At 42.8% G+C, this 24,496-nt stretch overlaps 1 protein-coding gene across 2 annotated transcripts in view; it reads left to right on the forward strand.

Moving 5' to 3' along the window:
- LOC137303978 (leucine-rich repeat-containing protein 27-like) overlaps window positions 1-24,496 on the forward strand; it is a 52,483-nt gene that overhangs the window by 2,286 nt on the left and 25,701 nt on the right. For both annotated transcript variants that reach the window (XM_067972402.1, XM_067972482.1), the window contains exons 2-6: window positions 7,847-7,977; window positions 10,846-10,904; window positions 11,096-11,248; window positions 17,131-17,347; window positions 19,712-19,858. In XM_067972402.1, coding sequence (XP_067828503.1) covers window positions 7,847-7,977; window positions 10,846-10,904; window positions 11,096-11,248; window positions 17,131-17,347; window positions 19,712-19,858 — 707 coding nt within the window. The remainder of the gene's footprint in view (window positions 1-7,846; window positions 7,978-10,845; window positions 10,905-11,095; window positions 11,249-17,130; window positions 17,348-19,711; window positions 19,859-24,496) is intronic.

Consider the following 24,496-nt stretch of genomic DNA (forward strand, 5'->3'; position numbering starts at 1 on the left):
ATCCCCCACCATCAACATCCTGGGGGTCACCATTGACCAGAAACTTAACTGGACCAGCCATATAAATACTGTGGCTACAAGAGCAGGTCAGAGGCTGGGTATTCTGCAGCGAGTGACTCACGTCCTGACACCCCAAAGCTTTTCCACCATCTACAAGGCACAAGTCAGGAGTGTGATGGAATACTCTCCACTTGCTTGGATGAGTGCAGCTCCAACAACACTCAAGAAGCTCGACACCATCCAAGATAAAGCAGCTCGCTTGATTGGCACCTCATCCATCACCCTAAACATTCACTCCCTTCACCACCGATGCACAGTAGCTGCAGTGTGTACCATCCACAGGATGCACTGCAGCAACTCGTCGAGGCTTCTTCGACAGCACCTCCCAAACCCGCGATCTCTACCAGCTAGAAGGACAAGAGCAGCAGGCACATGGGAACAACACCACCTACACGTTCCCCTCCAAGTCACACACCTTCCCTACTTGGAAATATATTGCTGTTCCTTCCTCGTCGCTGGGTCAAAATCCTGGAACTCCCTTCCTAACAGCACTGTGGGAGAACCGTCCCCACACGGACTGCAGCGATTGAAAAAGGCGGCTCATCACCACCTTCTCAAGGGTAATTAGGGATGGGCAATAAATTCCGGCCTCGCCAGCGATGCCCACATCCCATGAACGAATAAAAAAAACTTAAAACAATTAATATCTCTAGAGAAAAAGTACTGGACAAACTAATGGGACGAAAAGCCGACAAATCCCCTGGACCTGATGGCCTACATCCAAGGGTTCTAAAAGAGATAGTAGATGCATTGGTTATGATCTTCCAAAATGCTCTAGATTCTGGAACAGTCCCAGTGAACTGGAAGGTAGCAAAAGAAGGGAGGCAGAGATAAAACAGGGAACTAGAGGCCAGTTACCCTGACATCGGCCATAGGGAAAATGCTGGAAGCCATTGTTAAGGAAGTCGTAACAGGGCACTTGGAAAATCATAATACGATTAGGCAGAGTCAACATGGTTTTATGAAAGGGAAATCATGTTTGACAAATTTATTAGAGTTTTTTGAGAGTGTAACTAGCAGGATAGATAAAGGGGAACCAGTGAATGTAGTATATTTGGATTTTCAAAAGGCATTCGATAAGGGGCCACACAAAAGGTTGTTACACAAGATAAGGGTTGGGGGTAATATATTAGCATGGATAGACGATTGGTTAAAGGACAGAAAATGGAGAGTAGGGATAAACGGATCATTCTCAGGTTGGCAGGCTGTAACTAGTGGGGTGCCACAAGGATCGTTGCTTGGGCCTTAGCTATTTACAATCTATATTAATGACTTGGATGAAGGGGCCGAGTGTAATGTATCCAAGTTTGCTGATGATACAAAGCTAGGTGGGAAAGTAAGCTGTGAGGAGGACACAAAGAGTCTGCAAAGGGATATAGACAGATTAAGTGAGTAGGTGAGAAGGTGGCAGATGGAGTATAATGTTGGGAAATGTGATGTTATTCACTTTGGTACGAAAAATAGAAAAACAGAATATTTTTTAAATGGTGAGAAACTAGTAATTGTTGGTGTTCAGAGAGACTTGGGTGTCCTGGTACAAGAAACACAAAAAGTTAGTATGCAGGTACAGCAAGCAATTAGGAAAGCAAATGGCATGTTGGCCTTTATTGCAAGGGGTTGGAGTAAAATAGTAAGGAAGTCTTACTACAGTAGTACAGGGCTTTACTGAGACCTCACCTGGAGTACTGCATACAGTTTTCGTCTCCTTATCTAAGGAAGGATATACTTGCCTTGGAGGAAGTACAACGAAGGTTCACTAGATTAATTCCTGGGATGAGAGGGTTGTCCTATGAGGAGAGGTTGAGTAGAATGGGCCTATTCTCTATGGAGTTTAGAAGAATGAGAGGTGATCTCATTGAAACATATAAGATTATTAGGGGGCAAGACTGAGATGAGGAGGAATTTCTTCACGCAGACGGTTGTGAATCTTTGGAATTCTCTACCCCAGAGGGCTTGGATGCTGAGTCATTGAATATATTCAAGGCTGAGATGGATAGATTTTTGGACTCTAGAGGAATGAAGGGATATGGGGATCGGGCAGGAAGGTGGAGTTGAGGTTGTAGATCAGCCATGAGATGATTGAATGGTAGAGCAGGCTCGAGGGGCCGTATAGCCTACTCCTGCTCCTATTTCTTATATTCTTATGCTCTTATGAGAAGGGAACAATGAAGGATGTTAATTGAAGGCTGTAGATAGCGGTGGGGAAGAAACAGTGAAGGCATGTCAATTTGTGGGTGCTGAGGAATGCAGGGAGAAAACTGCAAGGGTGGTGTTTACTCCAGGCTGCTGAGAGTGATGGGGAAGTCACTGATATTAAGATTAGCATGAAAGAAAATTAACTGAGGTAAAAATGCTCCTACTGCATTCATAATTGGTTGGTCTGGAAACAAAAAGAAAAAGTACAGATGCTAGAAAGTATTTTTATATTCTCATGGGATGCAAGAAGAGAGACACAGGAAAAGAATAGAGACATTGGGTTGATGTTAACTCCTTCCGCCCAGCGAAAATTGTGCATGGGAGGGGTTAAAATCATCCGAGTCCACTTATCGAGGCGATATTTTATTTTCACTGATGTGTAAGTCGACCGAGGCTCCCACTGCAGGCAGGCAGGGGCCTAATTAAAAAATTTTTAAGTCGTGGACCGAAGATATCATCGGCATCGTGATAGCATTTTAACTTCCATATTCGGAAGAACCACGACATCTCAACCATGGTGGAAGTCCATGGAGTGGCCAGAAGAGGCCCAAGTAAGTTTGGGAAAATAATTTTTATATGGAATCCTTATAGGCCAGGAGGAGCAGGAGTGGTCCCCTGGGCCCCGTAAAGATACCTTGGGCCTCCCCTACCCCAGGCTTATCCTGCCTCCCTCCCCCATCTGCAATCATTCCCAATCCCCCTCCTTCCTCACTTACCTTGTGGGGACCGTTTCTGTGGGTCCCCGGCAGCGGCCTGACCTTCCGTGACTTTCCACACTTGCCCTCTGGCATTGACGTCATTCCCGATGGCTTCAGGCAAGAGTCAGTTTTGGGTATTCAAATGAGGCCCAAGAGTTAAAATCTTTCTTGCCTCACACACTGGGCGGCCAGACAGATCACTGCCCACTTTGGTATCTGCACCCCCCGATTCCCGCCTCCAAGTTAAAATTGACCCCATAATAACAAAAATTTGCAGAAATTTAGGGGCCGATTTAAACCCCCCACAAGTGCAGGAAGGGGGGTTTGATGGTGGGGGCTAGGGGGATTGTGCCATGTTCCTGACACATTCCCACACCCCCCCAACCATTTTTACTTACCTGTCTTCAGAGGAGCATGGGCCTAATTAAATGGCAGTCTCACTTCCCGATGATGTAATCGGGATGTACATGCCATTTTAACCGCAGGCCTGACTACGGCCCACATGGTCTCTAGCCCAGCAGGAAAAGCTGGCAGCAGCAACGATCCAGGCCCAGGTAAGTCTGTTTTTAAAAATGTTTTAAAGGCTCTTTGTGGGCCAGGAGTATCACAAGCATTCAAAGCATAAGGCTTCCCCCACCTCCCTCGATCGTGGACTTGGTGCCCCCCTCCCCGCCCCCAATCCCTGCCTACCTTGCCAGGGGCCGTTTCTGTGGGTAGCAGCCTGACTCCATACCAATTTTTACTCCCACCAGCCGGTGGTGACGTCATTCCTGCCAGCTGTGGGCAGGTGGAAGTTGGGACATGCAAATGAGGCTTGGGAGTAATAATCTCCCGGGCCTTCCGCTCAGGTGGTCCAGATGGTGCAGCATCCACTTCGGCCCTTGCACTCCCTATTCCCACCAGAGTTAAAATCAGCCCTGAAGTATGTGGTCTAGCCCCGGCCAACTGGCATCTCACAAGTCACATGGGGCTCTTGTGTGGCTGAAATGTGGCCCTATGTATGTTTTTTTTTAGCTATCCTGCCCAAGCACTGAGTCCTAGTGTGAGGGTACAGAATAACAAAACAGGCAGCGAACCTTTGTTAACATAGATGCTATGCTCAGATTTCAGCTTTTGGTAAAATAAAATTGTTCTTTTTATGATGAATATATTTGTTAGGAAATAGATACATGCTTCTTAATCTACATGTGCCAAAACAAAACAATTAGATCACAGTAACTGCGAGCCGCCATACAGAAAAACTTCACACATTCCAAACAAAAAAACTCAAAGCCCCATAGTTGCTCATGAGCTGAGACTGGCTAATATGTGCAGCAGGGTTTATCATGGGGAGGCAAGAGATAAAAATGAAACTCTTGGTAGAAAACCTTCACAAAGTCGCTAAAAAGCTATGGCTAGATTCAAGATTGTACTCCCTGTCATTGTCCCGTGTAGAAGCATTTTTGCATTATGACTGATGCCTATTCAGGATGATAGATTGACACTGTCAAGAATTGTAACAGGTACCTTAACAGAAATGTTTTGAAATCTAGGATCCTAACACCCCAGTGTAGTCGACTGTTCATGCGCTGATAATATAAATATATAAAAATCTGTACTTCATTTCTCTTTTTAAGAAAAAAAGGTACTTTATGGAGATTCTTAATATCAAATACAATATAATCATTTTTACATGCATAGTTCAAAAAGCTTGGTGGAGTTTTGTCACTTTAAATTGTAATTTTCAATAATTGCAGCCAAATTCTAATTGGATGTCTTATTTTTCCACCAGCAGAATAAAAATGTGCACACAGAAATTCCAGTGTTGTCATGATAAACAATTTGGCATAGAATTGTGGGCAGATTTTTTCCCCTAAAAATGGGTCTGAAGTACACCAAAAGTGCTATGCCATCCATCACAAGAAGATCATTTCCTAAATGTTTATCACAACATTTCAATTCCATTTCTTCTGAACTGAGACCGTCCATTATTTTGCATGCATAAGCATCAGAATGCATTTAAGTTAATTTTAGGACTTAATTACATTCTTTCCATATTTTTGTGTTCTTTTACACTAAGCAAATTATGGTATTCATTAGAGTTTGGGCTACGGGCAAGAGACTAGCAATGGAACATGATTGGGTCAGCCCCTACAATATGGTAATTTGAGGCAGTATTTATATATGTGGCGCAATATGTACTGTGCAGGATGGTTGTACTCATTAATTGTCTAGAACTATACCACTGGATATCTCACACCAGGTACATAAAGCAGCAGCCCAGATTACGAGATTGAGCTAGGATATGTGATTTTATACCATGGCTCCACAATACAAGCCATGACAACAAGAGGGATTGAGGCAAGTACTGTAGCAGTTTCGTCATTTTAGAACTTAACTAGACATGGAATGAGATTATGTGGCAAATATTATTCACAACTTTTACTGTCTGGCATGATCAAATATTATCCCGGGACAACATATCTGAATCAAAATCTAAGGAGACAATTTTCGGGAGAGGCAATGTGACAGAATGCAGGAAAGTTGCTGCACTTTATAAAGAGGTCCAGAATGTAGGCATTGTCTAAAATTAATGTTTAGAACTTCCAATATTAATAGTGGAACAGGATTCCTCTCTTTTAATAATCAGAGAAAGTTCATACATCTAAATATCTATCTTAAAGAATAAAGTTGTATAATTCATGTCTTAAACATTTTGTGCTGTTCCTAAATTCTGTAGAAAAGTACTAAATTTACAGAGCCACAGGATGTTTCTTAATTTTCAGTATTCAATGAACAGCTACATAAGTTTTTTCATTTCTGTGTTTTATTTTATTACAGAAGCAAAACTGCAGGCATAGTAACAATATCATTCAATTAAAATACACAGGTTATGTTTAGCAATAAATTCTATGGACTAGAAAATACATCACTCAGAAAACCTCTTTCAGCATTTCTGTGCTCAAAATGGAGTCTAAGTACTTGAGATACCTACAAGCCAGAGTGAGTAATGTACAGACATGGAGCTGCAAAAACACCAGAAGATATGTGGCCTCTCCCTGTAGACCAGCCTCATACCCATCATCTGACCAGCCCCAGGGCTACCTTCTAAGGAGATGGTCTCTTGCACAATGCCGACAGGATCTAATGCTGTAATGCTGCTGTAGCCTCACCCCTTTCAGTAGTCCCTGACCAGGGATGACCCCGGTTCTGTCACCGAACAACACACACCTTAATATCTAGAACTGTAGAACTATATAGGACTCTCACTGCATTTACCTGTGGGTAATATAATTTATGCATTAGAACATAGAAGTTTACAGCACCATTTACAGAGGCCATTTGGCTCTTTGTGTCTGTGTCGACTTTTTGCTAGAACTATCCAAAACTAATCCCACTGCCCTGCTCTCTCCCAATTACGCTGTATCTTCCTCTGTCTTAAATATGTATCCAATTTTCCCGTAAAAGATGCAATGGTCTCTGCTACTTCATTTGGCAGCCTTCTCCCTCTGGCAATACCGAATATGCGCCCCTAGGGTGTGTGTGTGTTTTTTAAATGGTAGAGTAAATAGAGAAAGGCTATTTCCTTTGGTTAGGAAGTCAGTAACAAGGGGTTATCTATTTAAAATTATTACTAAGAGAGTGAGGAGAGAAGTTAGAAGAAATTTGTGGTCTCTGCCCAACCACTCACAGTGGCACAGCATTTCTTGCTTCAACAAATTTCTTCTAACTTTTATCCTCACTCTCTTAGTAATAATTTTAGTTACACCATGCCACCACCACAACTTGCTATTTAATGGCTAGCTGCAACTCTTCAAAAGCTGCTTCCTCGGCAGATTTCCAAGCTCTATGAGCAAGCTTTTCATGAACTTGTAATCTATTCAAAATTAGGTGGCGTCACTCCCATTGGAAAATTGGGCCAGGCACGACCAGCCCATTGCACTGTAGAATGGGCAATCTGAACCCAATTTTTCCTATGATCCTAAAATTGGGGCTTTTTTAACCAATTTTCTTCCCTCCCCTCCTGCCCTGAAGACCCTCTTGGTGGGGTACAGTTCCATGGTCGTCAGTTGCCCTCCACTAACTTGCCATGAGGCCATTATTCACCAGTGAGTGTTGACCATTAATGTCAGTAGGCTATTCTACTAGGAGAAGCATTGCAGCTGATTATGATCCTATCCTCACACAATGTTCACTTTCAGAAGTGGCCGCTGAATAGCAATCAGGAGAAAGAACCCTGGCAAATTTTTCCCTTCCTAAACTAAGGATGCCGAGTCCAACTGTATGCCCTACTACACAAGCGAACTCAGCTAACTTGGTATAGATCAAGGATGGAACTTTTTCTGTATAGCTCAGTGACTCAATGGATAAACTTGCTGAGCACTCAAGGGAGCCCTAAAACAGTATTTTCAATATGAGTATAACATGTATTGAATAAGTTTGGTCTGAAATTTGATATTAACTAAAATATTGTACTGTATTAATATGGGAAGATGTTCTTGCAGCTAGCAACCATAAAATGAAAATCTCTTTGTTTTTCTGATTTATTTATTTATATGTATATATTTCTAATGTAGGTAGAACAGTGTATCTGCCTACCTACAACTGTCTGTGGTATGTGTCTATTTCTCTATATGGGGGTAAAAATCGGGAGAGATGTGTAATGGGCGGTTGAACCGATATTGCCCATTTTACACTATCAGTCAAAGTCAAAGTTACCCCCTATTTGTTTACCTTTTTGTATTGTTTTGTTTGCATTTATGTTATCTATCTTGATAAGACATACATTATCAAACACAAAATAAGTCTATTTTAGACAGACCTGTGTGCATGTATATTTAAGTTTAAAATATGGTAAACATTTTAATTTGTTTTGATGACTCCTAGTATATATGGCTTCTGCTCTCCTACAGCATCTGTATCTGGAAGGCAATTTACTTCAGGAGCTGCCGGATGAACTGTTTAATCATCTGCCTCAGCTAGTGTGGTTGGACTTGAGAAAGAACAGACTGCAGAAGCTACCTGCTGGAATTGGAAATCACAGGTATGGGTCCAGGGTCCTAACTCTGATTGATCTTAGATATCTTGAGGGAACATTGGCCTAAAAATTCCTGGGGGTCCACTTTGCTGGTCAAGTGCAGCGGAGAGGAACCACCAGCTGCAGGTCCTGTACTAAATGCCAGGGATGGGATCGTTTGTATGGCCGGGGCGGATGCATCAGCAGCACTCGCCCTAAACTGCTAGCGAGAATATCAGAGTGGCGCAATGCTGCCTCGACACCCAGCTAGAACCGAAGAAATTGCTCTTCTTCAGATCTTCTGCTTCTAATGGAGAAAATGGGGCTGTAACCCTAGTAAAAGTTTGTGACCTTTTTACAGGCCTCAATGGGACTCGCACCAACGCTCAGCTGGTGTGAGGTTCACTGAGGCCCAAGAAGGGCGTAAAGGGTGGAATTTCCTGGAAAAGCTAGGATCTCGTCCAGGCATGCACCCTTGACGAAGGGGAGTAGGAAAAAGATCCATGTTTGCTCCTTCCCCCAGAATTTAAAGAGCCAGTTTAAATGAGACAGAATCGTGGCACAACCAGGTCTGCCCCAAATACCTGGCCTCCCTGCGGCAAAATAAAATAAACAGTTTAACTTATTTCCAGTATTTAATGGACACAATTTCCCTGGGGCGATTGGTAGTAGAACAGATCATTCAAAATTTACTGTTTATGGTTTTAAGAACAATCTGGTGTCTGCGGTATTGAACAATACACATGGAGAATTTGCATTGATCAATCATGTTAATTTTTTTGGTGTGATAATTCCTGTTAGATGTCAGTGCAGTTTGAGTGTTTTTATTATATTGTATATGATGGATAACAGAGAATATCATGTGATAGACAAAAAAATACTGCTACAAATATCATAAAATGCAGCTTTAGTTATGAGGGTAATAACTTATAGACTGGTGCAACTTTAAAAAAATACAGTAAGTATAAAAGTAAACAGCTGTGATTTTGCCAATAATCAATCAGAATTCAACACATAACAAAGGAAAGCAATTCTTTTGTAATAGCACCATGTTACCAACAAATAACCCATCATCCTACAGTGGAACTTACCATTGTACCAACAAATAACCCATCATCCTACAGTGGAACTTACCATTGTACCAACAAATAACCCATCATCCTACAGTGGAACTTACCATTGTACCAACAAATAACCCATCACCCTACAGTAGAACTTACCATTGTACCAACAAATAACCCACCATCCTACAGTAGAACTTACCATTGTACCAACAAATAACCCATCACCCTACAGTAGAACTTACCAGTGTACCAACAAATAACCCATCACCCTACAGTAGAATTTACCAGTGTACCAACAAATTCGCCTCCATTGTTCGTTGTAGAACCAAAAGAGTTTCACACAGCGGTAGCTTCCCACGCACCACATGATGTATCTCATTACCATGCTAAATCAATGACAAAATCTGGGCAGCACTAAATTATTTTCTTCTCTGATCTACATCAAAGCCCTACTTGAGTCTTCTGTTTTTGTTGTATTTTCTATCATTCTTGTTTTTGTAGTTAAATTCAGGTAGTTTGAACCAAATTTGACACTTTTCTTTGGCAGAGACTCCAAAAATGTAGCTCAGAATATGTGCTGGTATGAAGCTGTCCATACCTTATAAACCTTTTGAATGAAGAGGTTAGTGTTGATATCCTCAGCCAGTCTCCAAATCTCACCAGGACTGTTAGTGGACCCTGCTACACAATCTGCTTTGATTGGCAAGTAACTTGAGATGATGATGGTTTATACAGTACACGGAGTGCTCCAGTGTCATAATTTGATTTGTGGCCAGCATAAACCCCATAAACAACATTGCACTTCCCTTTGTGGATAATAATTTGTAGAAGTTAAAACTCCTTTAACAATACACTATTGATGCTCTCAAGGTGAGTGATAGGGCATTGGTGATCTTAAGTACCCTTGGAAATTCCCCTTCCACAACATTCAGGCAGTAACACCAAGTTATTTCCTCTTTTTCTGCCTCTCTCCACGCTCTAAGCCTTCAATGGGATTATATTTTTCAGAGACTTAAGACATCATTGTGTTGGAGATATGGATCAGAGAAATAACACAAGATAGTTGTTCCCTTTATTTCAAATGGGGTTTATCTATTCAAGCGGATCATTTTTTCAGATCAGGCTGAGAGGACACATCGCAGGAATTAGACACTTAACTGAATTTCCCAGCCATATAAAATGTTTCCTTAGCCTGAAAAATGAAAGATCCAACTAATGAAAAGTTTTAGTTACCTAGAGGGATAGGACCTTACTGATCTATCTTGGGCTCAGATTTTGAATAACAAAAAAAAAGTAAGATTGTAATGTTGCTGTACAACAGACAAGCCATGAAGAATGTGTACTTTTTATATAAACCATATTGCTGCAACTGGACCACACAGCTTTGGTCTAAGTTTTTTAGAGATGAGTACTTGGTGGCAAACATCCCTGGGTTTGTTAATATCACTGGATTGTTTCAGAATGACTCCGCTCATGTTTTCAATGTGTCAGTTTGGCTCAATTGGCTGTACTCTCGCGCCTGAGTCAGAGGTTGTGACGGCAAACCCCACTCCAGGATTTGAACTTGCAGTCTAAGCTGATCCTTCATTGTAATACAGAGGGAGTGCTGCATTGTTGGAGGTGCTGTCACCCCCACAGATGGAGCTGTTTAATCCTTCATTTAGGGGATTTTTAATCTGACAGCCAAATAACTGCTTGGGGAAAGGGTGACAAAAGTAAAATCAGTCATAATGCTGTTTTGTAGTTAGCTGTGATATTTTCTTAGTCTATGGATTTACAAGTAATATATGCAGTAAAATGTGTAAAGACAGTAAAAGGATTTTTTTTTCAGATGTCTTAGAACACTTTTGTTGGAGACAAACCCACTCAGAGAGTTACCGGTTGAATTAGGTAAGGGTTATTACATAATTGTCGAGAGTAAAACAGTCATTTTAATATCAGTTACTTCCATTTCATGGAAAAATTATTTATCTTTTGCTAAAAGATTCTAGTTCATTTGAGTTACTTTATAAACAAGCAAATGGAATTTATTTTGCGTGCAGAATTTGTGGTATTAAATTCAGGTTACTGTTTTTTTTCAGGAAATGTACTATCTCTTAAAGCACTTAATCTGCGGAATTGTCCACTTCAGTTTCCACCTTTGGATATAGTACATTTAGGCACCCAAATCATTCTTTCATTCCTTAGGCAGCAGGCTACTAGATTTGTCTCTCAAGCTCAAAATCAAAAGCCAGGTAGGAACCTGAGAATATTATTATTTTAAATTTTTACAACTTCAGTAACCATTACAAGCAAAAATAATTGCATATATTTTCCAGCAGCAAAGCTTATTGTATGTAGAATGAAGTCCCTGTGTATCACATGCTGTTATCGCAGGAGCCTCAATGAAATCAGGACTTATTTTATTGCAAGTTACATAGGAACATGAAACCATGTCCAACCATCCCTTTTTCAGGCATCACCCTGACACACCTTCTCACCAAATTCTTCAATCCCTTTTAGTTCTGGAGCCAAGACCTGATAAATTTGAAGTCAAAGGACTCCCTTACAGGAAAGATTTGAGACTCCTATGTGATAGAACAAAGCCTAAGAAATATTTATTTTAAAAAAAGCTCGCAATGATTCAGTGCCAGAATACATCAGTAGGGGACTGACTATTATCTATATGTTATATATATGAAATTAAAAATACCTGGGAGTGAATTAAAATCACCAGTTCACCTCAGGTTGAGTTATAGTTGAAAAACCTTCAGCATTTCTTGAATGTCCTGGTGAAACAAGTGTCTTGTAACTGTCTCCTGGGATACACCACTCTGTGTGTGTGTCAGAGAATTTTCATTGCTTCTATATGTTTACTCTAATTTGTCCCATCTATAGTGTTTTCACAAGTATCCTGTCATTATAAATACATTTCTAATCAAGCAAGGCCTTTGAGAAAATACATGCAGTTGATGTCAATTTATGTAATAACATTTCTTTCTCTTGTATCAATTATTTTTATGATAAATATATCACCAATGAGGAAAAGGGTACATTTACAATAAAAAGTTTCAGATAAATGTGAGAAAGTTTCTAATGGCCTCAATCACTGTTTCTCTTGGCAATAAACTCCCAGCCAATATCTGTGCGTTATTCTTTTCATATTTAATTGCCAGTACTAATTTTAAATGGGAAGTATAGTGTTATGAATTTTTCAATAATCCATAAACCCATAATGCTAAAAAGGAGTGACCTGTACACTTACCTGTGTTTCCCAATAGAATGCGACACAGCCTGGGAGTAGACATTTAGGGCGCTAAATTGGGCCGTGTAGCGCCCGTTGTTTTGGGGCTACACGGCCCCTCCGACATCCAAGATGGCATCTTGGATGCGCACGCACGTTTCCTGCGTGACGTGCGCCAGACGCCATCTTGATATAGGAGTTAGCGCATGCGCTAATCCCGAACACTGGAAGCATGTAAAGTAGGGAGAAAATGGCTGCAATGGCTCAACTCAACACACAGTCTTATCCCTGACCATCGAAACATTTCTTACAGTGCCTGAAGGAGCCCCCACCAGTGCTATTTAAAGGGCCATGCAGGTGTTGCAGGTTAGTTGCTGGATTATTGCTTCTGGCTGCTGGAGGAGTAGGAAGTGTTTTTTAAAGCTCCCTGTTCTTATTGAGAGTTCCCACACTACTTTTGAGAGTGCTTTGGCAGGTATTGCCTTACGGGTCGGAAAATTACAACCCTCGTGGAACAACATTCCTGCCAACCATGGGCGGACTGCTAGGGCTCCCGTTGGGCATTGAGCATGACTGGGAGCATTCAGAGAGGCCACGCCCAGCAGGTCAAGCTGCGAGGAGTCGGAGGACGAGGAGGCGCAGGGCACTGAGCAGGAGGCCCTACCCAATAAGGGCCTTCAGGGATCAATTCTCTTACCTCAACATGATCGAGGAGGATTGCATACGACGCCTGAGGTTCACCAAGGAAGCCGTCACTGAGATCTGTCAACTGGTGCGGCCACAACTGCAGCCTCAGAGCAGGGTGAGGACAGCATTGCCTGTGGCTGTGAAGGTCACCGTGGCACTGAATTTCTACGGTTCAGGAGCATTTCAGGCCTCTGCTGGCGACACGTGCAACATCTTGCAGTATGCAGTGCACTGCTGCATAAGGGAGGTCACAGATGCACTGTACCACATGAGGAACAGGTTCATCACCTTCCCTCTCGACAGAGACAATCGGAACTAGCGAGCACGGGGGTTCGCCCGCATTGCTGGCTTCCCCATGGTGCAGAGTGCCATGGACTGCACACATATCGCCCTGCATGCCCTGCACATCAACTCGGCTGTCTTCGTCAACCAAAAGGGCTTCCACTCCCTCAACGTGTAGCTGGTGTGCGACCACACGCATCGCATCTAGGAGGTCGATGCCCGCTACCCTGGGAGCAGTCATGACGCCGTCGTCATGCGGCAGTCCAACGTACCAGCTATCTTTCATCCGACTCGGCAAGTCAAAGGCTGGCTAGTGGGCGACAAGGGCTATCCCCTCACGACGTGGCTCATGACACCAGTCAGGAATCCACGCACACCTGCGCAGCAGGCCTATAATGAGAGCCATGCTATCACACGCAACATCGTGGAGCACACCATAGGCCTCCTCAAACAACGCTTCCACTGCCTGGACCAGTCTGGAGGAGCCCTGCAGTACTCCCCTGAGCGGGTGGGCAGATTCATGGTGATCTGCTGCATGCTGCACAACCTCGCCATCATGAGGGACCAGCCTTTGCCACCTATGATTGCAGAAGATCCTGAGCCAGAGGTGGAGAAGGAGGCTGAGGAGGAAGAGGCGGAGGAGCAGGAGGAGAAAGAGGCTGAAGAGGTGCAGGAGGAGGGGGTGGAGCTGGAAGACAAGGTAGAGGAAGACGCAAGGTTGCAGCAGGAACCACACGCCTTGTCTGCAAGGGCTCTGTGTGCTCGCCTGATCCGTGCCCGCTATCAATAATTGGAGCTACATCCCCCAACTCACCAACAGTGCTACATTCCCCACCTTTGCCTTCCCACAAGACAACCAAATCGCCCTCCATCAGATTACACATTGGTGTCCCTCTCAGCTCACTGCAAGAATAAAAACCACCACCAAATGCCAAATCAAACTCTCATTTATGGATTAATAAATGAAAATATGCAAACATATCAGAACTATTCACCCTTATGCATTCCCTTAGTGCCTGTTGTCTGTGTGCCTTTACCTATCCTAGTGCTCCTATGAGGTGCTTCCCCAGTGGCTGGAGCATGGGTGGTGGAAGGCTGCTGGCTTTCAATGGAGGAACGTCCAGATGGCCTTGGAGGACGACCTCAAGTAGCTCTGGGCCTGGAAGGCCCAGCTTCAGACTGCACCATCTCAGCATGGGCTGCAGTATTCTGGCCTGGCTGGCGACAGGCAACAACAGGCGGAGTGGCAGGGGTGGGAGCAGGAATGCTGTCGTCCTGAGAGAGGACAGCAGGTCCGACTGCCATGGCGCCACTGCCACTCACCTGGGACGGCGCCTCAGCATTGCTAGAGCGCTGTGATGCCCTGGAATCCCTGTTCCACAGTGGTCCCCAGAGCCACGATAGCAGCAGTCTAAGCTTCCAATGCAGCAGTCTGAGCTGCAAATGCAGCAGTCAGACCTTGGATGGCAGATGTTTGTGCTGCAGTGGATGCTGTGACATCAGTCATCAGATGCTGCATCATGGTGGGTTCCACAGGTGTGCTGATGGAGGTGACCACCCGTTTCATGTTGGAAAGGATGGGCTCCAAGCTCTGCGCAAAGCCCTGTGCCAAGTTGGAGCTGGACTCCTCCATGCCCCTTCTCATTATGCGCAGGCTTTCTGACAGGCTTTCCAGTGCCCCAAGCATTTGTTAGTATATGCCCATCAGCCATCTTCTGTAGCCTGGCCCATCGAAGTCCTCATCTGACTCCTCTGCAGCAGAGCTAGTGAGCGACCTCACCCTCCGCGAGTTGGCTCATGTGGTATCCGTCCCCTCCGCCCTGGCTCCTGCGCACTTGTGCTTGGCGTCTCACCACGTGCAGATCCCTCCTCTAACCTAACCTCTAAAGGACGCGCAGTGTCAGTCTCTGAGCTGGTGGAAGCAAGTGTCAGATCGAGTGACGGTGTGGCTTTAGTGTCCTCCTCGTCCTCCTCCTCGGGTGCCGCCAAGTGTTCTTGGTTATCTACAATGACAAAGGGAAACAGGTTGAGTTGTGGAGTGGGGAGAGGAGCAAGTAAGGTGCGTGCTGGCAGCATGTGCAGCACGTGAGTCAGAAAAGATTATGGGAGGAGGGAGATGTGGAAAAGGAGAAGGATCATTATATATGCAGAGACCCCCCCTTGACCGGGACCTCCAGCACGGCCTGTTGTAACAGCTGCAGCGACGGCCCGCCCAATAATCCGCAGCACCTTCTCCTCTGGGGGGCGAAGACGTGTGGACGTGCCCGTCCAGCCTCAGGTTCCTCCTGCTGGTGGATGTTATACGCCACCTTGTCCTGCAAGACAGAGGACAGTGTGTCAGTGAGTATCCTGCAAGGTATGTGGGTGATGTGCCTATCATGGTCGAATAGCTGCCAGTTTGTGTGACTTGAGTGGTGGTTGTGTGGCCTGCAAGTGTGGTATTATATGCGGGTGAGATGCAGCATTGCGCATGGATGGCAGTGTTTGTTGGTAGGTGGTTGGGTGACGGGAGGTGCCATGCATGGAGTATTGGTGCAGTTGGTAGGATGTGCCACCTGACACTTGCATTCACTCGCCTTGACCACTCGAGTCAATTCATTAAATTTCTTGCGGCACTGCACCCACGTGCTTGGTGCAATGCTCCTCGCATTCACCTCCTGTGCCACGGCCTGCCAATGCCTACGCAGCTGTAGTCTAGACGGTCTCTGGCCACCCTGCGGATACATGGCTGCCCTCCTCTGGTCCACACCTTCCACCAGGGCCTCCAGAGCATCGTCAGAGAATCTTGGTGCCCGCTCTCTTGCTGGTGCAGCTACTCGTGATGCCATTCTCCCTTCTCCTCATTGGCTGTGTATCTGCCATTGGAAATGTGCCTGCACCTTTAAGTAGTGCAGGCAGCTGATGACTTGCGCTGTCCACGCCCCATTTCCAACTTCTTCATTCTCCGTGCAGCCTCTCAGCTGCGAGGGCTGCGCTTGCTGCACGGAGATTTTAGGGTAAGTAGCAGGCAGCACGAAGTTCACATGCTGCCTGCGTAGGGTCCATTGCTGCATGAAAGTAGAGATCGTTGAAGCAGCTGGCACTTTGAGGCACACATTCCTTACATCACCATAGGCAGGATGAGCATTTTGAACTTCTCTCAATTTTTTCCCCAATTTTTGAAACCAATAGGATTGAACTCTTGGGACTATAATATACTGTTGTTTAGAAGAAGAGGGGCCATGAATGGGACACGGATCCTTGAAGGGAGCTTCAGCAAAAAAAGTATAGGAACCTTTGATGTAACTCATAAAAATAATTTTATGAAGTCAGTGGAAAGAAAAATAGGGTGAGATGTATAATGACCGTTCGATCTGCTACTGCCCATTTTGCGAATTTTACACCCTCTAGGTCAAACACGTATAATCAGTCAGGCCTTCTGTGTAAATCTGTGGAAAAATATATATCCAGAAAGTTGATTTTGGATGCTGTTTGTTCCATATATACTCTAACCACTGGAAAATGGTTGTTATACTGCAGTTATCTTCTTATTTCTATTCTGGTTAATTCTAGTATTTTACCCAGTGGGCTACGTTATTCCATGAAACAGTGTTACTTCCTAACTTTTTGACGAGGGCCACAATTCAAACCAGTGTCTTGCTTGATCCTGACGTAGTTTGTTAATGTATTAACCAGCACTTGGTTTGAATCTTTTAAAATTTTTGCTGACATTGTCTTTTGGGGCGGGAGGGAGGCGAGTTACAAATCCTCTGCAGACAATTACTGCAAAGGACAAAAGTTGTATCTTTTCTCATATAAGTTTTGTAGCTGTAAAGAAACAGCTCCTCGTTCATTGGTTCTAATTGCAGGTGTGGAAGACTTTGGGAACAATGTAAAATATTCTTATTTATTTGTTTGTGTTTGTTTCTTTCGTTTATTCTGCAGATCCAAATCATCCCCTTAAAATAGTAAATCAGCGCCTTAAAATAATAAAGATGCAAAATTCACTGGAGGATCGTTTTGAGGACCAGGGTGAAGATAAGCTCCACAGGCGAACAGAACCTTTAATATCAGTACAGGGACATACTCTTCATTACAAGTCACTATGTAAACCTGTGCGCTGCAGCAACGTAAGAAATATCAGAAATAATTTTTTACAAAGGTATGAAGTGTTTCATGATTCAAAGTAGCAATTGTTTAATTATTATTACTGTGAATGCAATCTTGAAAGGGAAATAACAAGAAAAGGCAGATTGAGAGATCGTTTTTATAACTTCCGCCTCCCCCGCCAAGTAAACTTTTTTTTTATTCACGGGATGTGGGCGTCGCTGGCAAGGCCAGCATTTATTGCCAATCCCTAATTGGCCTTGCGAAGGCGGTGATGACCTGCCTTCTTGAACCGATAACAAGACTAACCCTAGTTTTTTTGTTTCTACACTAAGTTGATGTTCCAAACTCTTTACACACACTTTCAGAATACAATGCAGTTTTGTTTATATGCTAACACGGGAATTTAAAGTATAAAAACAGCATTACGATCTAAAGATAAGGTAAATGCTAGTATGCTTAGAAAAAAGTAAATCTGTGGAAAAATATATATCCAGAAAGTTGATTTTGGATGCTGTTTGTTCCATATATACTCTAACCACTGGAAAATGGTTGTTATACTGCAGATATCTTCTTATTTCTATTCTGGTTAATTCTTGTATTTTACCCAGTGGGCTACGTTATTCCATGAAACAGTGTTACTTCCTAACTTTTTGACGAGGGCCACAATTCAAACCAGTGACTTGCTGTTTTTAGCTGCGCTGCAATACGTTGCACCATGAAGTGATGAGATGTAGGTCTGCACCTCCAATTCCCTATGCAGTGAGCTACCATTTTCAGTCATCCACTGTTGCAGTGGATGATAAGCATTTCCCATAGGAAAACAACAACATTATTGGGTCAATAGCTCTATTTTACTAGAGCCCAGTCACTTGGTGTATGGAATCTCAAATAATCCTGCACATGAAAGCAGCAAGTCTGTTAAGGTCCATAGGTGAAGGATAGGTGTGCAACAAATGGTCCCTGGGCAGTGTTGGTTGTACCACTGCTATAAATGCTGGATATCATTTTTACATAACTACAAGACTATGAGGCAATTGTGACATACAGACCACTGTTTAAATTAATACTATGAGGTATAGCAACACTATGACTTACAATTACAATAATAGACTCACAGATAGTGCAATCTCACAAGTAGTGCATAACATCCCTTCATCTCTGTTCTACGTTGAACTGTTCTTGATTGTTACTCATTTGTTTTACCTGATACTTTTACCACAAGAAGACCCGTCTTTGACCCATAACAACAAAAAATACACTGGGGATATATCATGCATTATTTAGTCAATTTTGCTAATTGGATATATTTTGCACTCAGTGAGTCATGATATGTGAGGTAAAGCAGACCTTTGAAAGCTGGAATATTGAAACAAAATTAGAAAATGCTGTAAAGCCTCAGCAGATCAATCAGCATCTGACAGAAAAGAAAGGCCACTGATTAGTGGTTTCCACAGAAACAAGCCACCAGATCATTTATGGAGTGAAAGTGAGGTCCATCGATATCTTCAGGCTGGGGTTATAGCCTGGAAGACTATGGAATTGATGCCTACCAGTTTCAGATTGGCCCTCTTTTAAGGAGGCCATTCAGCTGGAGAGCCTTAACTTTTGAAGGGGGACTGCTAGCCCCATACATAAGCATCTATCCGGTCCTCCCCTGCTTCCCCAGCAGGTGTCCAGGATGCACCCATACTGGTGTGAGTGCCTGTCCAAGATATGTTAAACAGATGACCCCCACCCAGATACTCCAGCAGGGTCAGGAGTGGAGGACACACTTATGGGGGGGCACTTCGGTTTTGAGGGGTTTCTGCCCACTTGTGTCTTTCTCCCTCCTAATTGGTTACTTTCTATTACGAAGATACAAGCGTAAAACCAGATCAAAAACCAAAATCAAAGGTCATTTTTTTCCCCCAAATGTTTCTTGATGTTATGCTGCATATTAAAACTCAGAGGTTGCATTATTTTTAATATAGTAGCAGAATGACTGAGTACTTGTCCCTGGAGAAGATTTGCCTGGGAAACTCACAAACACTAAGCTTTTTGTTCAAATTCCTTCTGTTCTGATGATCTAATATTTGATTTAAAAGTATAAATCCCTGTTTTGATTGGTATCGATAAAATGTGGGGTGATTAATATTTAAAGAATGTCTCAATTATAGCAAATAGAAAGTAACCACTTGTAGGGCATGAAATTGGTCTACGGCGATAACGCAAAACAGGCGATAGCAAATCGGCAGCCCATTTTACACCCACCCAATTTTCTTTTCCAACAGGCGTGTCGATTTACTATCGCCTGTTTTGTGCTATCACCGTAGACCAATTTCACCCCTAAAGCATTCAAAATCTTACCTTTTTCACTTTGTTAAACTTGGCGTATTGAATATTTTCTTCATAAAGAAATTAAATATTATATTCACAGTGGTGGAAACAAGCAAGACTTTGAAATAAAGACAAACACCAGGGACCAGATTGGCATTTTACATCAGAGAAGAAAAGTCAGGGGAAGACCATTGCGTGCCTTTCAAGAATTTGTGGAAAAGCAAAATCATACAGAGCAAATCCAAAGGTAAACAGATTATTGTATAAAATGTGACTTTTCTACATGTAATCCATTGAAACAAACGGTATAAGAATTGGCCCCTTGTCCATAACCTTAATGTTTTTTTTTTGCATCTGTCATGTACGTGAATCCTACATTGTGATTTGCTGAGTTTGTCATCTACCTTGGGTTAAGTTTCTTTTTTGTGATTGTGTTGAAATCTCTGACCTCTAATTTCCTTGGTCCCTGGGGAGGGGGGTAATGGGAAACACCAAGCGGATGGATTCCTTGGAGTTCTCTTGCTCATCCACTGTAATTCCAAGAATCCCTATCAAATCGCCCCTGAGTCTACACTTCTCTGAAGTATACAGACCCAACTCCTTCAGCCTATCTGGCCAACTAAAGTGTTTAAAACTGGGAATGAATCGTGTGGGCCTCCTCTGAACCTTCCCCAAAGCCTCAATATCACCCATCCATGTGAAGGGACCAAAACTGGACACAGTATTCTAAATGAGGCTTAAACAAGTACAAATTGGTATGTTTCGTTTTGTAATGGTCAGTCCTGTGAATGCAACCCAGTACCCTATTTGCTTTAGTTATAGCTTCACGGCATTGGTCGTTATGAACTATGATACCAAGATTTTTACTTTCATAACAGGCTTCATTTCTGTTCCTTGTAAGGTGTAAGTATGCTTAGCATTGGTCTTCCCTAAGTTAAATGCCATTTGCCAAATGAGGACCTACCCCACTCCCCCCACAACACATCAAGATCTGTTTTCAGTTGTTTAGTCTCCTCCACAGGCCTAACATCTGTACAAATCTTTGCATCATCCATAAGTATGTGGATCATTCCCCCAAAACATGCATCTTGGTCATTATTATAGATAGTAAATAGCAAAGGCCCTAATGCCGATTCTTGTGGGACACCACTGTTAACCAGTCTCCAACCAGATGTACAGCTATTGATAACAAGTTTCCATCTACGTCATGCAGCCAATTCTTTATCCAGTGTAGCACTAATTCCAGAAGATTCTATCTTGTGGAGTAACCTATTGTGAGATTCCTTATCAAATACTTTCTGAAAATCTAGATAGACAATGTCTACCAGGCTACCCTCATCCAATAACCTGGTGACTTTAAGAAAAATGTAATCAAATTAGTAAGACATGCCCTTCTTTACAATAAGTCATGTTGGGTGTCCCTGATGACTCCTTCTCTGTCTTGGTGATCATACAGAGCATCTCTTATGATCCCTTCAAGCATCTTACCCATAACTGGTCAAACTAATGAAGTAGTGTCTGAATGCCTGAACCAAGAGTCCCGAGGTTTGATGGAAATTGGTCCTCAGGCCTCATCAACATATTTGGGGTGAGCTGCTGGCACTAGTCCTGCCTCCACAGGCAGCTCGTCAGAGGGAAGACATCAACCAATGTTGGGCTGCCTGCCTTGCCAGCAGCAGCGCACAAGTAAGTCCCCGGGGGGGTGTTGGAGCGGGCTATGGGGGTGGGTGATCGCGATGCCTGTGGAGTTTGGGGGAGCACTCCTGCTTCTCCTGGCTCCACAAGAAAGGTTTTTTATTCTAAAAATTACCTTTAGTTGGCGGTCGCCGTGGCCTGCCTTGCACATCACTGACTTATTTCAGTAAGGGGCTCTTCAATAGGCATTAGGCCCCTCATTAACATAGCCAAGGGGCCTAATACCAGTTTTAGGCAAAATTGGAATGTTTTGTGCTCAAAAAACGGGCACACCGCATGCCAATTTCTATGCCAATAGGCCTAAAGTTCCCTGATTCTACTTTGTCACCCTTTTTGAAAATTTTTGTTAAATATCTTGTTTCTCATCAATCATATTACCAATCAAAACTGATCACATCACACCAAAAAATGTTAACTAACCACATTCCTGCAAAATAATTCAGAGCTAAACCACTGCGGTAGCTCCCACTATATACCTTTCAGCAATCCCACAACATACCCGTAAAAATAAAACTTATAACATAGTTTATTTTAATATTTTTTAATGAAAGAAAAATCTGTTGAAACTGTCTTGTTATGGTTAAATCATATCCAGGGATCAAAGATTAGCGATCACCATGAACCAGGGGCAAATGAGATTTTTAGCTGCATTATTACATTATTCTCATAGACCAATTAGAGCACTCAAAAGACAGTGACCAATGGTTACTATTGAAATAGTCGTACATTTTTCAGTGACCAAACAGAAATATGGCAAACCACTTTCCTTTCCTCCCTGCAAATCTGGCATTGGTCCAATGACTTGTCCAACAAACATGGGACAGTCTTCTTGGTCACAAGCCTAACTGTGACCAATGAAGATGCTTGGAAGCAACACCAATAGAACAGCAAATGCTTCACTTGTCCCATTACCGCCCTCCTTGCCTTGCACCATCATCCCTTTTGTCATTTAACACTTTTGCCCTATACCCTATCACAGACTTTCCCTTTTGTTCTTTCCTCCCCTCCCTCTCCCCACCTTTCCCTGGCTCTGTACTTGCTTAAAAACTTTAACTCTTTAACATCTTCCAGTTCTGACGAAAGGTCTTCGACCTGAAACGTTAACTCTGTTTCTTTCTCCACAGATGCTGCCTCACTTACTGAGCTTTTCCAGCATTTTCTGTTTTTTACTTCAGATTTCCAGTATCCGCAGTATTTTGCTTTTGATAAATGGAACAGCTATCCAACCACCAATGAGATTGCTTAAAGGTGTCACTAAGATTTGACAAGTCACGTATTAACTATTAGCCAATGAGATTGTTACAAAAAAAAAATCACTCCTTGGAAAAGTCACTATTGCCCAGTGAGATTGCTCAGAAAGGAAACCTACCATATATTATATAGAAAGGTATTGAAAGAATTGTTTAAAAATTAAACAGATACACAACTGGGCTGCAGTGTGCTGCTAACTCCTTATACGATCTGTCTACAATTAATTGAAAATTACCTTAGTATTTGTCATATAAGCATCTTGAAACACACCATTTCTTTTCGTAAAGTTTATTTTGGAGAAAATGCACCTAATGAGACAAAACTGCTAAAGTAGATATTTAAAATAAAACTGAATTCCTTCTTATGTAATTTATTGTAAGTTGTTTTAATAGTACCCATTTCCTTACTGATGAGAGGGCCCCGTTGTTAATTACATACATATGAGAGAAAGAAAATACAGCCTTGACGGGGCATTTTGAATGAGTCACAGCTGAGGGGTATGTTATTTAAAAAGAAATTTCACTATAGATAAATCAGAACTTCCATTCACTCGTGCGAAGGTCACACATTTATAATGAAATTGCTTTACAGGAACAAACGAGAACCTCCTTAATGCAATCTCCAAAGAGTGTTGTGAATTTTTTCCAATAAAAGGTTCCTTCATATCTAAGTAATTGAGATGATCTGAATGTGCATCCAGAAACTGATCTCATGCTTTGCTTAAAAGTGGATAATTTCTCCTCAGAACTGCTCTTCAGATGCATAACAATAGATATAGGATCATAGAATGACACAGGCCATTTGGCCCATTGTGCCTGTGCTGGCTTTTTGAAAGAGCTATCCAATTAGTCTTACTCCCCTGCTCTTTCCCCGTAGTCCTGCAAATTTTCCCCCTTCAAGTATTTATCCATTACCCTTTTGAAAGTTATTATTGAATCTGCTTCTACCACCCTTTCAGGCGGTGCGTTCCAGATCATAACAACTCGCTGCTTAATTTTTTTTTCCCTCTTGCCGCCTCTGGTTCTTTTGCCGATTACCTTTAAATCTGTGTCCTCTGGTCACCAACCCTTTTTCAGAGTAAACTTGCATTTCAGAGTAGACTTGCTGATTGCTGTGGTGTTTGAAAGGGAGCAACGTGCATGGGCTTAAGAGCCTGCATGAACAGCACATGGCCAAATCTTCCAGAGTTGACGCTAATTTAGAGAAACATGAGTTAATAGTTCATCATGGATTTCTAAAGGGTAGGTTGTGCTTGACCAAACTTATAGAATTTGTTGAAGAAATAACAGATAGATAAAGAAAACGCAGTGGATGTGGTTTGATGGAAAGGAGGAGCTTGGTGACAGGACTGTATTTTGGATGGCTATGAGTAGTATTTAGGAATGCATCTCCCAAACGAGCTCTATGGATGTCTTGCAGCTGGTAAAGGAATCTCTTGTGCAACATTTTCCTGCAGTTGGGCCTCGGCTGCCTGATCACCCTGCTGATCTTGTGCTTGTTCCTCTTCATCCTCCGAGGCAGGCATCAGGAGTCCTCTTTAAATGGAAAAATTGTTCAGTGTGCAGCACACCACCACCATATGATACAGATTGGCTGGACTATACGATGCATCAGAATATCAATTGTCTACTCTACAATAAATCTGGTGACTTGATGATGCTTACCTGAGGTCCTAGGGAACTGAACCAGGATCATCAACCACTGCTCTGTGCTCCTTCAATTCTTGCCTCTTGCATCCCTGATTTTAATTGCTCCACCATTGGCGGCCGTGCCTTCATCTGCTTAGGCCATAAGTTCTGGAATTCCCTCCTTAAACTTCTCCGCCTCTCTACCTCTCTCTCTTCCTTTAAGACGCTCGTTAAAACCTGCCTCTTTGACCAAGCTTTTGGTCACCTGTCCTAATATCTCCTTATGTGGCTCAGTGTCAAATTTTGTTTGA

The sequence above is a fragment of the Heptranchias perlo genome, chromosome 1 (assembly GCF_035084215.1).
Source record: "Heptranchias perlo isolate sHepPer1 chromosome 1, sHepPer1.hap1, whole genome shotgun sequence".
NCBI lineage: Eukaryota > Metazoa > Chordata > Chondrichthyes > Hexanchiformes > Hexanchidae > Heptranchias > Heptranchias perlo.